General features: G+C 38.4%; 1 protein-coding gene across 4 annotated transcripts in view; it reads right to left on the bottom strand.

Annotated features, from left to right (window-relative positions):
- Phf8 (PHD finger protein 8) overlaps positions 1–13,524 on the bottom strand; it is a 124,703-nt gene that overhangs the window by 54,386 nt on the left and 56,793 nt on the right. For 3 of the 4 annotated variants that reach the window (XM_010610746.3, XM_010610748.3, XM_010610749.2), the window contains exons 12-18: positions 13,091–13,180; positions 11,006–11,308; positions 10,142–10,245; positions 3,125–3,303; positions 2,906–2,991; positions 2,078–2,211; positions 1,182–1,495 (exon numbers count right to left, since the gene is read on the bottom strand). In XM_010610746.3, the coding sequence (XP_010609048.1) occupies positions 1,182–1,495; positions 2,078–2,211; positions 2,906–2,991; positions 3,125–3,303; positions 10,142–10,245; positions 11,006–11,308; positions 13,091–13,180 (1,210 nt within the window). The remainder of the gene's footprint in view (positions 1–1,181; positions 1,496–2,077; positions 2,212–2,905; positions 2,992–3,124; positions 3,304–10,141; positions 10,246–11,005; positions 11,309–13,090; positions 13,181–13,524) is intronic. The other variant, XM_010610747.3, reaches the window with a different exon arrangement.

Consider the following 13,524-nt stretch of genomic DNA (forward strand, 5'->3'; position numbering starts at 1 on the left):
GAAAAAAATATGAGAAAATGAAAAAATGGAAATAAAGTGTTTGTGAAGGGGGAGGGGAGGAGGGGGTGAAGGGAGGGCAGGGACAAGGGGAAAAAATTAGAACCAAGACCTGTTGTGTAAAGGTACAAGATCCCAATAATGAATGTTAACTGTACTGTATACCTAAAATGTACCAATAAACTCAATGAGAAAAAAAAAGTGCTTTATGTACCAGAGCATTCAATAAATCTTAGTTTTAAAAAAGGATTTTTTGGGGGACTGAACCCAAGGCCTTTGCACTGAACTATACCCTCAGTCCTTAGTTTTTATTTTGAGACAAGGTCTTGCTAAGTCACTCAAGCTAGAATCAAACTTGTGATCCTCTTGCTTTAGCCTCCCAGAGTGCTGGAATTGTAAGTGTGCAGTGCACCACCATACCTGGATATTTTCTTTTAAGACTCATTTCTTAAATGTAAAAAGCTCATTGAAAGGTCATTACAGAAGTCTCTTAGTATTGGTGGAGACTAGATCAGAAACTCCTGTCCCCAAACAAAAGCTGCAGATGCTCAAGTCCCTTTACACAGTATTTGCATACTTCAACTCTAGATTGTCTGCAATACCTGATACAATATAAATCTATGTAAACAACTGTTACGTTAGGAAAAAATGACAAAGGAAAGTCTGTATATGTTCAGTACAGATGTAATTATTTTCCAAATTTTTTGTTCAATGGTTGGTTGAATCTCTAAACATGGAACCCATAAATATGGAGAGCTAACTATATATACCTTTATAAAAGATGAGCTGACTGGCACAGAACATACACAATGCAAGTGGTTTAAGTAAGCAAAAGGGGGGAAAAAAGAGTAGCAAGAATAGAAGTTGAACAGTACCAAAAATAGATGTAGATAATTATAAGAGCTACCACTTTTCTTTTTAAGAAGAGCTACCATTTTTTTTAGGGCTTCCCATGAGCAAGACACTGGGTTAGATGCTCTGTACAATCATAAACTCTTAATTCTTGCATCAACCTGTGAGATATCCCCATTTTACAGGATAAGAAAACATGACTCAGAGAAACTAAGGATCAAGCTTAAGGTCAGGCCTTTCTTCTCTATAGTTTGTCCTCTCTTGGATTGAAATTGAAATTGGGGCTAAACGGAGCCCTTTTGGCCTAAACCCATGTGCTTAGCTGCCCTTACTATACTCTGCGTCCTTGAAGCATGCTCCCAAGCTGTCCTGTTCATCCAGACTGGCATTCTCCTCCTCCTCCTCGCTTTCGGTTCTCCAGTATGCTGGCCGCTTGATGGGCCGCTTCCCTGGGGTGCGCTGGGAAGCAGGACTGCTAGACACTGTGCCCAGCCCACTGCTGGAGCTCCCACTGCTTCGGTCCTGCCCCCCGGTCCACCAGGCCTGCAGGCTGGAGGTAGCCGGAGAAGACGATGAGGACTGCAGGTTGGCCATACACAGCATGCCCTGGATGGCCTCCTGAGTGCTGGGGGAGGCTGGGGCCTCGCTGCAAGGGATAGAGGAGAAATACTGAGGGAGTTTCTCTAGTTGTCAGAAGAAACCAGTCATCAGAATAGAGAGAAGGGACAACAGGTCTGGGGATCAAGGTGGGAGGAAGGTGAGAACCACCCAAGGCAAAAAACTAGAAATCAAGCTAAAGGATCAAGATAGTATCAAAGATTGTTTTCATGAAAAGCCAGTCCTTAAGAAGCCTCATGTCTCTTTATAGACAGCAGGCAAGATGGTAAAAGAGGGGGACAATCCTCTTTTACTATGCTACAATCTTTTCTTTTCTTTTTCAAGTTCTTATGTTACTCTTCCAGCCCCTCTTCCGGCTTTCAAAGCACCTAAAATTGATTTCCCATTGACGACTACACATCTATCCTTTCACTGTCAGATCTCAAGTTCCTCAGAACAGGTTTCACATTTATTTTGTTCCTTCAACCCAAATGCCATGGATATTTCTTTGTCCACTTAAATGGTTCAATATATATATATATATTTGCTGATTGGCTCAACTAATTTCTTGGTCAAGGCAGGGGGCTGCTGTCTAGTAACCTAGAGAAGGGAGATCAAAGCCAATACTCACCTGAGAGCAGCATAGTCAGGTCCCCCCACCTGCCTGCTGGCCTTGAGTAGATCAAGAATTCCACCAGCTCCACTCCCATTCCCAAGCTTGCCTTCAACCCCTTCCACCATGTCTTCATCTGTTGTATAGTCTTCCTGTTGGGGAAAAGAGCATGTCATCTCAACTGTCCCAGGCTAGTCTGTTACGGCCCCACAACAAGGATGAGTTTGACTTCTAATATCTTTTGAGTACAAAGTATAGAACAAGCACTAAGCAAAGCAGAATAGTCATTCTTTCATGTTACTTTCCATGGCTTTTTTTTTAAGTACTGAGGACTGAATCCAGGGTCTCCACACTGAACTACAACTCCAGTCCCCATTCTACTTTTTTTGAGACAGGTTCTCATTAAGTTGCTGCTAAATTGCCCACACTGGATTCAAACTTGCAATCTTTCAGCCTCAGCCTATTATAGGCATGTGCCAACATGCCCAGTTTCCATGGCATCTTTGTAAAGCACTCTATCTCCTATTTTATAGATTAGGAAACTAGGACCCAATGAAGTAAAATAGTTTGTGCAAAGTTATATTAAATATTTCAAATCATGTTATCTTTTTGCTATAGCACACTGCCTTTTATTTTATTCTGTTATAAAGTATTTTTTAACTATTTCAACTAAATTGTAATCTCCATTTATATGCTGAGCAGCACTTAGCATACAATCTTTTAATTAATAAATATTTGGATTAAATGTATAGGATGTCTTTGCAGCTTCCTGAGCCAGAATGACAATATATCTTCTGTCTCCATGACCAGAATGAACAGAAGACCAGATACAGGGTAGTCACATACCTCAATATCAAACTCAACTTCTCCTGGTTCACGAACTCGGTTAGGATCAGAGCAAGGTTTTGCACGGGGCAACTTCCGGGAAAATTCTAAAAAACAATGAAATATATTTATTATGAAGCAAAGATTAGCATCTGAGTCAAACAGTCAGAGAAAAGAAAATAAGACTATAATTTTCTTGGAAGTAATGACCACAAGGACAAATAAAGAACAGATACACACTTGGTCTTAATATCAAGGCTGCTTTCTCCTTTCCCAATCTCTCATCAATCTGCAGCTCATCATCGGAATCCAGGTCAAATTCATCTTCCATCACTTGTTCTGCCACCAGCCTTGCCTTCTCTGCCTTCTTTGCCATTTTGGCCCTCCGAGATTTGGATAAGCTCTTCATCCTCTTTGTACTGGAGAGAAAGGGGGGAAAAAAACATAAAAACAGTCATGTCCAATATTGAGAGGTCAGGGCTGGAGGTGTCACTCTATGGTTGAACATGTGCTTGGCATACACAAAAAGGGCCTAGGTTTAACCTCCAGCACCATGAAAGAACAGTAAATTAAGATGGCAATTCTCCCAAATTGATCCATAAATTCAATGCAATTCTTATCAAAATTGAGCCAGCTTTTCTATAAAAACTGATAATAAAAGTTATAGGAACATACAAAAGACTTAAAACAGCTAATACTATTTTGAAAAAGAACAAGGACAGAGGACTTATCCCATTCAACTACAAAACTTAGTACAAAGCTATAGTAACCAAGACAATGTGATATTGGCATAAGGATAGACAGATGAGAGAGAAAGAACTATGAGTTCAGAATAAACTCTTAAATTCAAGAACAACTGATTTTTGCCAAAAGAATTCTGTGTGGAAAAGGATAAAACTTTCAGCAAAGGGTAATGAGACAACTGGATATCTACATGCAAAGAAATTAATGGGGATCATTATTTACATCATAAACAAAAACTAATTCAAAATGCATCATAGATCTAAATATGAAAGCTAAATCTATAACACTAGAAAGAAACACAGGATAATATCTTTGTGATGGAAATATGTAAAATTAAAATCTTTTTTGCAATAAAAAAATCCATTAAAAATGAATTCTAGCCACACACAGAGAAGAAACATTTGCATATCCTGGTGAAGAATTTGTATCTAGAATACTTATAGAACTCTTAGAATTCAGTAATAACATAAATCGATTTAAGATGTATGTGGTGGTACATGTTATCCCAACACTCTGGGAGGTCAAGGTAGGAGAATCACAAATTCAAAGAGTCTGAGCAACTTAGCCAATTAGTGAGACTCTATTTCAAAAATAAAAAGGGGAACCAGGGATATAGCAAAGTATGAAGGCCCTGGATACAACCCCTAGTACCACACACACAAACACAATCAATTTAAAAGCAAAAGATTCAAATAGGCATTTCTCCAAAGTTAATACACAAAAGTCCATAATCACACAAAAAGATCCTCAACATCATCACTCATTAGGGAAATGTAAATCAAAACCACCCAGACATTTATGACATTATGCTAAGTGAACAAGCCAAACACAAAACAAATAGACTGCAAGATTCTCACTCAAATGTGAAATCTAAAAGAGCCAAATTCACAGAAGTAAAGGGTTGCCAGGTTTAGGATGAGGCAGGAGAGATTCTGGTGAAAGGGTATAAAGTTTTGGTTATATAGAAGTTCTAGGGCCAGGGATTTAGCTTAGTTGTACCACATTTGCCTTGAAAGCAACAGGTCCAGTATGATCCCCAGTACCAAAAAAAAAAAAAAAAAAGGAAAAGAAAAAAAGAAAAAGTTATAGAAATCTGATGTGTAGGAAGGTAACTATAGTCAATAATATTGCATTGTATAATTAAAATTTCCTAAGAGATCTATGTTTTTAACCACATTAAAAAAAAAGTTACTGTGAGGTGATGAGCTATGTTAATTTGACTATAGTAATCATTTCATGATGTAGATGCATATCAAAATATCACACTGTATACATAAAATACATACAATCTAGGGCCCTGGGGTATAGCTGAATGCTTGCCTATCATGTGCAAGGTCCTAGGTTCAATCACCAGCACTGCAAAAAACACATATGCACATACAAAATAAGATACTAGAATGGCTACAATAAAAAAGGCAAGCAATAATAAAATGTTAGGCCTGTAATCCCAGCACTCTGAGAGGTTAAGAAGGATCCCAAGTTTGAGCTAATAGCCTGAGCAACTTAGCAAGACCTAGTCTCAAAATTAAAAACAGAGCCAGGGATGTAGTTCAATGTATAGGATCTGGGCTCAATGGTTCAATCCCTAGTACCACCACACCAACACACACATAAAAAAAAAAAAAAAACAGTGGAAAACTTCATGATTTCTGCTAGAAAAGTAAAATGGTATAGACACTATGGAATACTGTTTGGCAGTTTCTTAAAGAGCTAAACAAAGAGTTACCATATGGCCTGATAATTTTACTCCTAGATAAGAAACAAAAACTTGAACATGAATACTCAGATCATTATCCAGAATAACTCAAAATCTGACTATCAACTAGTAAATAAACAAAATGTGGTGTATATATATATATATATATATATCCATGCAATGATATACCATTTGACAAAAAATTGTATCCAAGCTGGGCACGATGGCACACATCTATCTTAACACTTGGGAGGCTGAGGCAGTAAGACTGCCAAGAGTTCAAGACTACCCTAGGCCACATAGTGAGTTCAAGGCCAACCTAAAACTACACTAAAAAAAAAAAAACCCAAAAATAAAAAAGAACTAATGATAAATGTTACATCATGGATGAATCTCACAAAAATTATGCCCTAAATGAAAGAAGCCAGACACAAAAGGCCACATATAACTCCTTTTGTATAAAATGTCCACATAAAGCAAGTCTACAGGGGCATAAAGTAGATGAGTAGTTGTGAGCCAGAAATGAGAATGAGTACAAACAAACATAAGGGATTTTTTTAGGTAAAAGAAATGTTTCAAAATCAGATTGTGATGATGACTGAACAAGTCTTTAATTTACTAAAGTTCATTTAACTGTATACTTGAAACTGGTTAATTTTGTTGTATATAAATTATACTTCAAAAGATATCACTCATAACTGGAATCTGAAACAGCTGATTTCATACAAATTGAGGGCAGAACACTGCTTACCAGAGACTGGGAAGAACAGGAAGAGGGAGGACAGAGGCCAAAGGGTAATATGTTACTGTTTCACAGAATAAGTTCTGCTGTTCTATAGCACAGCAGGGTGAATATAACAATAATGCATAATATATCTCATAACAGAGAACAGAAATTTGAATGTACTCACTACAAATAATTTATCTTAGTGGATCACTACCCAATACACTATGAATTGAAATATTACATGGTAACTCATAAGTATGTATAAATGTTTACACACACACACACAAAGGAAATGGTAAAAAAACTCAATAATGGCTTAGACAATCTGTTATACATGGTAAACAATATGAAATAAAAAAGAACAAATGGGTTGGGAGTTATGGTTCAATGTTGGAGCAATTGCCTAGCCTGCCAAGGCCCTGGGTTCAATCCCCAGCACCACAAAAATATATAAATAAATAACATAACATAACCCAATAAACTTAAGGCAGGAAAATGGCTTTCTATTAAAAAAAGTTTCTGGGTGAAGGGAGGGCAGGGACAAGGGGAAAAAATGAGAACCAAGACCTGTCATGTAAAGGTACAAGATCCCAATGATGAATGTAACTGTACTGTATACCTAAAATGTACCAATAAACTGAATGAGGAAAAAATAAATAAATAAATAAAATAAAAGTTTCTGGTAAATCAGTACATTCGCACATTCAGCAAATAGTTATTTTGTTGAAATGTCTTTCAGTGAATTGGCTTTTATTAAATTGGCCTGTTTTCCATTGTCATACGATTGTTAAGAGAATTAAAAGAGCTAATGCAGAGTTTGAAATATGGCAAGTGCCCAATAGCAATTAAGTTATCTGTTTTCACCTGAGCAAAATGGATGTACCAGTACTTACTCTAAGGACTGCTGTGAGGACTAAATAACATGTAAATAGCTAAGATAGAGTTGGACACACAGTATAGGCTCAATAAATGATACAATTCATGCTCAGGTCTTTTTTATTAACTTCTAATTACAAAAAACTTCAAACATACAAAAATATGAATGTATAACAAACTTCCACACATCATACAGCTAAGCTTCAGCAATTTTTGTTTCATCTACACCTGACTCCCCACAAAACACTGAACTTTGAGAAAAGCCCAGACATACTATTATATTGTCTATAAATACTTCTATATCCTGACCCTCTCAATTCACCGAACAGCAGCTTCTGAAAGCTACAACAGGTAACAGAAGTAGTGAGAAAAAGGTGGCAGAGGGGGGCATATATCTTGCTGTATCCTCAATAACAATTATAAGATGGACTCAGAAAGTTCATCCTCAAATTTATCTCTCCAGGAGACTAACCAAGAGTTCGAAACAAAAGCAATGCTCAGTATTCTCCTTAATCCTATTCTTTAATTATTGGGTTCTTGAACCCCAAGAATAACTCTATTGCTTTCAGAATTTACCTTAGTCTCCCCATTCCCTTACTTTCTAGCTAGATGGAACTACCACATTCTCACTTATGTCCAAAAAGAATGTTTTTCTACAAAGAGGCTGTTATTAAGGTATGCTTGTTGTTTGTGTTCCTACATGGTTCATACTTTGTACTTGGCTCTTGATTGCCATTATCTAGTGTTCTGAGTATCTAGATAATAGCCCTTACTTCCCTCCCCTGCCTCTGCTTCCATACATACTTCATGATTTATTCATGATCTACTTAGCTTTTGGCCATAACCATATTACTACCACACTTCGTTCCCATTTTCCTCATCCGAGTTTAAGAGCTACCTTTTATTAAGCATCTAGTATGTGCCAGCCCCGTGATAAGAACATTACATACATTATCTCACTTAATCCTCTTAACAATTCTAAGGTAAGTTTCATCTATAGTGTAGACATAATGAAGACACTAAGGTAAAGAAAGGTTACTTAATTGGTCAAGGCCATATAGTGAATGTTTCAGATATGGGATTCCAACTTGGGTTTGGCTGATTACCAAGACTATGATTTTATTGTGAACAGGTTTTCTTCTTTTAGGAAATGTTCACTGAAAAAAATTTTTTTGGTACCAGGGATTGAGCTTCCTGCACTTGTGAGGAAGGCGGTGGAACCACTGAGCTAAATCCCCAGCCCAACTGAAAATTATTTTAAAGCCAGTATGATGACACACACCTGTAATCCCAGCACTTGGGTGGCTGAAACAAGAGGATTGTGAAGTCAAAGCTAGTATGGGCTAGACAACAAGTCTGAAACTAGCCTAAAGGCTGGGGATTTAGCTCAGTGGTTCCACCACCTGCTTCGCCAGCATAAGGTCCCAAGTTCAATCCCCCAGTACCAAAAAAAAAAAAAAAAAAAAAGAGCACACTTCACTGAAACCAGCCTGAACTACATAGTAAGACTTTACCCCCCCCCACACACACCAGAAAAAAAGGTTTTGGGGAGGGAAGGGAAAAGGAAAAAGGGAATAGAAAGGAAAAATTGAAACAAAAGCTTTTGTAAATGAGGGGAAGAAGGGTTGAAAGGAGGGGAGGGGAATGGAGAAAAAAGAAGAATCAAGATATATCATGTACAAAAAAACCGATATATCATGTACAGGTACAAATTCCGTACAAAGAATGAGATCATTGTGTACATAAAAAGTGTACCAATAAAATTAATGTTTTAAAAAGTAAGGCTGAGTACAGTAGCACATGATTGCTGTCCCAGTTACTCGGGAGGCTGAGGTGAAGGATCACTGGAGCTCAAGTGTTTGAAACCAGTCAGGGCAACATAATGAAACCTTGCTAGAATGCTGTGGCATATTTTGAAATGATTCCTTTGGGCTAAGAATGTAGCTCAATGGTAGAGCCCTTGCCTGGCATGTGCAAGACCCTAGATTTAATACCCAACATGTCAAAAAAGTAATAAAAAAACTAATACATGTTTATTGTATATGTGACAAATGCTACTGAAGTGAAAAATTTCTTTCCCACCTCCCCATCCAACTTGCCACTCTTAAAAATTTGGTGTTAATAAGCATACAATATATAATGAGTATATTTATTTGTTTGAATACATTTATCTCTGGAAGACAAACATGGGCACTGGTTGCCCATGGTGAGGAGAACAAAGGAAGACAGAGGGGAACAAGATTTTTCACTGTGCATTCTTTAACACTTTTTGAATTTTAAATCTTGCAAATTGAATTTTAAACTATTTTGAAAGACAGACTATATTGCTTTCCTACACATGCAAAATATACATGTGTGTACAAATGCCTTTAAGAAATGGAATTATTCCTATATATTATTTTGTAACCTCATTTTCTCACTTAATGTATCCTGAAACTAGAAACTGGCATGTGCCTACAATTCTAGCTCTTCAGGATGCTTGAGCATAGGAGTTCAAGACCAGACCAGCCTAAGCAATACAGCAACACCCCCATCTCAAAACAAAAAAGGAATACATTTTCGACTTCTTCCTATGTCAACAAATATTAAACTGCCCCATTCTCTTTAACAGTTACACAGTATTCCATTCTATACATATTCCATAATTTATCCAATCTTTACTGATAAAAATGTAGATATTTCCAGTTGCTTACAATTTTAGTATATGTGCTGCCAAAGGGAGCACTCCAATTACTTACAAACATACAGTAGTAAGCATTGAACGTTTTTATTTACAAACTTGTGCAAAGATTTCTGTAAGCTAAATTCCTTAAAATCAAGTCACAAGACAAAAGGTATATTCAATGAATGTAATCATTCTATACTGCATATATGTACTAGTAAAATTTAAAAAGACAAACGGTACATTAAAAACTAATGCTTTTAAACAGAATACTACACTACTCTTTTGTACCAATGGTACTGCCCCACTGACTTGCTGAAATTCTTGAACTTAAAAAAGCTCTTTCTTAGGACTGCCAATTAGATTCCAGACATCTTCCTCTACAGTGACTTTCTCATCTAAACAATGATATCTGATAATATCTGGGGATACTGCCCTAGATACATCCCATTCCCTACCGATATCCCAACCCCTAGGTACCAATTCTGTGCCCTGATCTAGTGGCATAATGCCACTGATAGTCCCAGTATCTGTTTCTTCTTTTAACCTCACCTGCCATTAGCCATCAAGAGGGCCAGTGGGCTCTCATTGCCATCAAGGTCCATGTCTGGTGAGTCATCATCTGAGTCATTCAAGCAGGAACCAGTCATGTTGAACTGCAGAAGGAAGAGGCTCAGTTGTCACCAGCCTGAGACTCTCAGGTGAGTCAAGAAGGCCAGTTCCCTTTGGTTTCATGGTTGAGTTACTGTCAAAACCCCCTGAACCAAGATCTGCTATACCTCCCCCACCCAATCCCCACCCCCAGAGATCACAGGAGCAAGAAGTTTAGAATACAGTGTATGGTTCAGGGGAAAGTTATCAATCCTGTAAAACATGTTCCCTTAAAAAGGAAAGAGGCATCTTTAGATGCCCATGGAGAGTACCATAATCTTGGGGCAAAGTAAAGCCCTAGAGCGGAGGGGGTGTCTCAAAGACCTGTTCAAAACTCCAACCTGATACACAATATTCTAGAATTTCATTCCCATCCCAACATTTCAAGATTCAACTCAAGTGTCCTATTTTTAGGAGAGTTGCTGACCCTCTCCCCTACCATAGAAAATCAACCCTCTCTTGTGTGTCAGGGACCCAAACATACCCCTAATTGTGGCATCCACAACACTTCACTGTACTCATTTGTTTTTATACCTATCTTTCTTACTGTCCTGTCAGCCTCTTGAGAGTAACATCCACAGCACCTATCACAGTGCCAAGCATAGTAAAGGTCTCAATAAATGCCTATTAAATGAGTGGGACTGGTAGCCAAAGACCAGGGGCCCTAAGGGAGGTGAGAGTAGAACAGGATATCCAGTCCTTTTGAAAGCTTGTGCTTCCAAGGGACCCAAAAGTGTTGGGCTGAACCCATGGGCCAGCACCCACCTTTGCTTTCTGGGAACAGCCTGTCTTCAGTGCCTGATGATTGTATGGGTCCATGAGATTATAGCTCAACTGGCCAGCAGGCCCCAAGGCTGAACTCTCCTTGCCCTTTCGCTCTGCTTTCTTGAAGAGTTCCTTGGGCTTCAGGCCTTTCTTCTTTGAACCACTTTTGGAGGGCAGTGACAGCCTGGACATGGATACTGAAGTGGAATGGGCTGGCCTGGTTAAGGGAATGGAGCCAGCTGGGAAGATCCTCTGCAGCCCAAAGATATTGCTCGTCTTCCCAACGTTCTGTTGGAAGATGTCCTATAAGAGCGTTAGTACACGAGGGGGTTAGAGCTTACTCAAGGGTTCTGTCTACTCTAAGAGCAGAGGTCTGTTCCCAGCATTGGTGGTAATGCCATGGAAATGGCTTACAGATGCTCCACATATGCACACCCTAATTTTTGCACAAGTCATCAAAAATTTATTGGGTGGCATTTTCTTTTACCCAGCCATTGATAAGAAGACGAGCAAAGGAAAAACCCAGCACTACTGTCAAAATTGGAGAAAAAGAAAAAGACTCCAAAAGTAGCTGACACAAAACAAACAAAAAAGTACTAAACTGTGTGGTTCAAAGTCTAAGCACTAGACCATTTGAGAGAGAAAAGTCTAGTCATAATTTTATTACTACCTAGCTCTGTGACATCAGGAAGTTATCTGACCACTTCGGAGCTCTGTTTACTCAGTTGTAAAACTAAAGGATCAGACTGGAAAGGTGACTTTCAAAGATATATGGTGGTTCTTTTGAGCTTACCAGGAGAAATCCTAGGGACTGAAAGTAGAAGGAAAACATAGGAAAGGAACAAGTAGAGCCCTAGGCCTCCCACCTTCAACCTACTAAAAGAAGCTGTGCTTTGATTTGTTATATATACTGGGCTTCTATGTAAGATCTCATTTGAAAAGAAGGACTCCATTCCTTTAAAACATCTGAAAGACAATGAACCATATATAATGTATCTGTAAGTTCTCTTCAAACCAGTCCAAAGCTCTGTTTGTACAATATTAGTTTAAGTAGGAAGAGCTGGAGTAAAGGTAGGGCTTTAACTAAATCTTGAAGAATTTTAATAGTTGCAGTAGAAGAAAACAAGGTAGGACACTGTAAGGTGTAGGCAGTGAAAAATGCTGCAAACAATGAGGCAAGAAGCCCAACTTCCAGTAGTTCACTTGACTACCCTTTAGCATGGATGTATAGCCTGGAAACTAAATGGAACCTCATAGTTCCTAAACTAAAAAGAGTTTAAACATCCTCACATTCAATTGTTCTCTGGTGCCTTTGCTACTTCACCAGCCCACTAAGTTCTTCTCTTGTCTATTAATAACAATGGCTCACATTTATTGAGTACTTACTCTGCAGGCACTGTGCGAGGGGCTCTACATATATTAGCTCTTAATCCTACCAAAGCTCTGAAAGATTGGTAAAATTGATTCCCACTTTACAGATGAAGAAACTGGGGCTCTGAAAAATTTTCAAGTGACCAAGCAGGAACCAGAACCATGTTTCTCTGAATCTCTTACCACTATACCTTACTGCCTCGTGGCATATGCCACCTGTTGAAACATGTCTTTGTAATCATCTTCAACCTGAGAGAACTGTCATTTTGTAGAATGCAGAGACTGAGTAAAAATATTAATAACAACTACAACTACCACCACCACCCACCACCGCAACCCACCATGAATACCTCCTGTGCACCAAGAACTATACTTAATGATCAATCCATATTCCTTATTTAATTCTTTTAACAATCCTTGAGTCAGTACAACTATCCTCATTTCAGACATGAGGATACTGAAGCTCAGAGGTTCTCTACTAGACTCTGAGTTCTCTGCGGGCAGGCGCTGTATTATTTATGTATCCTAAGAGCCTAGCCCAGTATGTGGCAGAGAGTCGAAGCATATGATTTGAATGACTGATTACTAAATGATCAGAGCCTTTGGAAGGGTCTTCCTAACCATTCCCCTGGGCTCTGTGACAATTACAAAGTGAAGGCATCACTTGTGTATTGAGGCCTTCCCAAATGCTTTCCCTCCCACCATGCTTCTTACTTCAACCAGGCGGATCTCCCTAGCCAGATCTTTAATGAGTTGCACAGTCCGTACTGTCTCCGGGATCTCATCTTCGTGGTCTGCCAGAGCCTGTCAAACAAGAAGCATGAGAAATAAATTCACACATACATGAACAACTGATTTTCAACAAACATTGAAAAGCAATTAAATGAAAAAGGGTAGTCTTTTCAACAACTGCCACTCAATCTAGTGGATATCCATATGCCAAAGAATAAATATAAGAACCTTGATGCACTTTGTATACCACCACAGGCAGAACAGAACATAGACCTAAATGTACAAACCTGAAACTATAAACCCTTTAGGAAAGAGGCGGGGGGAAACTCTATGACTTTTGTTTAGGCAAAGATGTTTTATACAAATAACAAATCAGGAAAAAAAATTGATAAAATGAACTTAGCAAATAAAAACAT

Source organism: Fukomys damarensis, unplaced genomic scaffold (assembly GCF_012274545.1).
Source record: "Fukomys damarensis isolate Sample0158 unplaced genomic scaffold, DMR_v1.0_HiC HiC_scaffold_39, whole genome shotgun sequence".
NCBI lineage: Eukaryota > Metazoa > Chordata > Mammalia > Rodentia > Bathyergidae > Fukomys > Fukomys damarensis.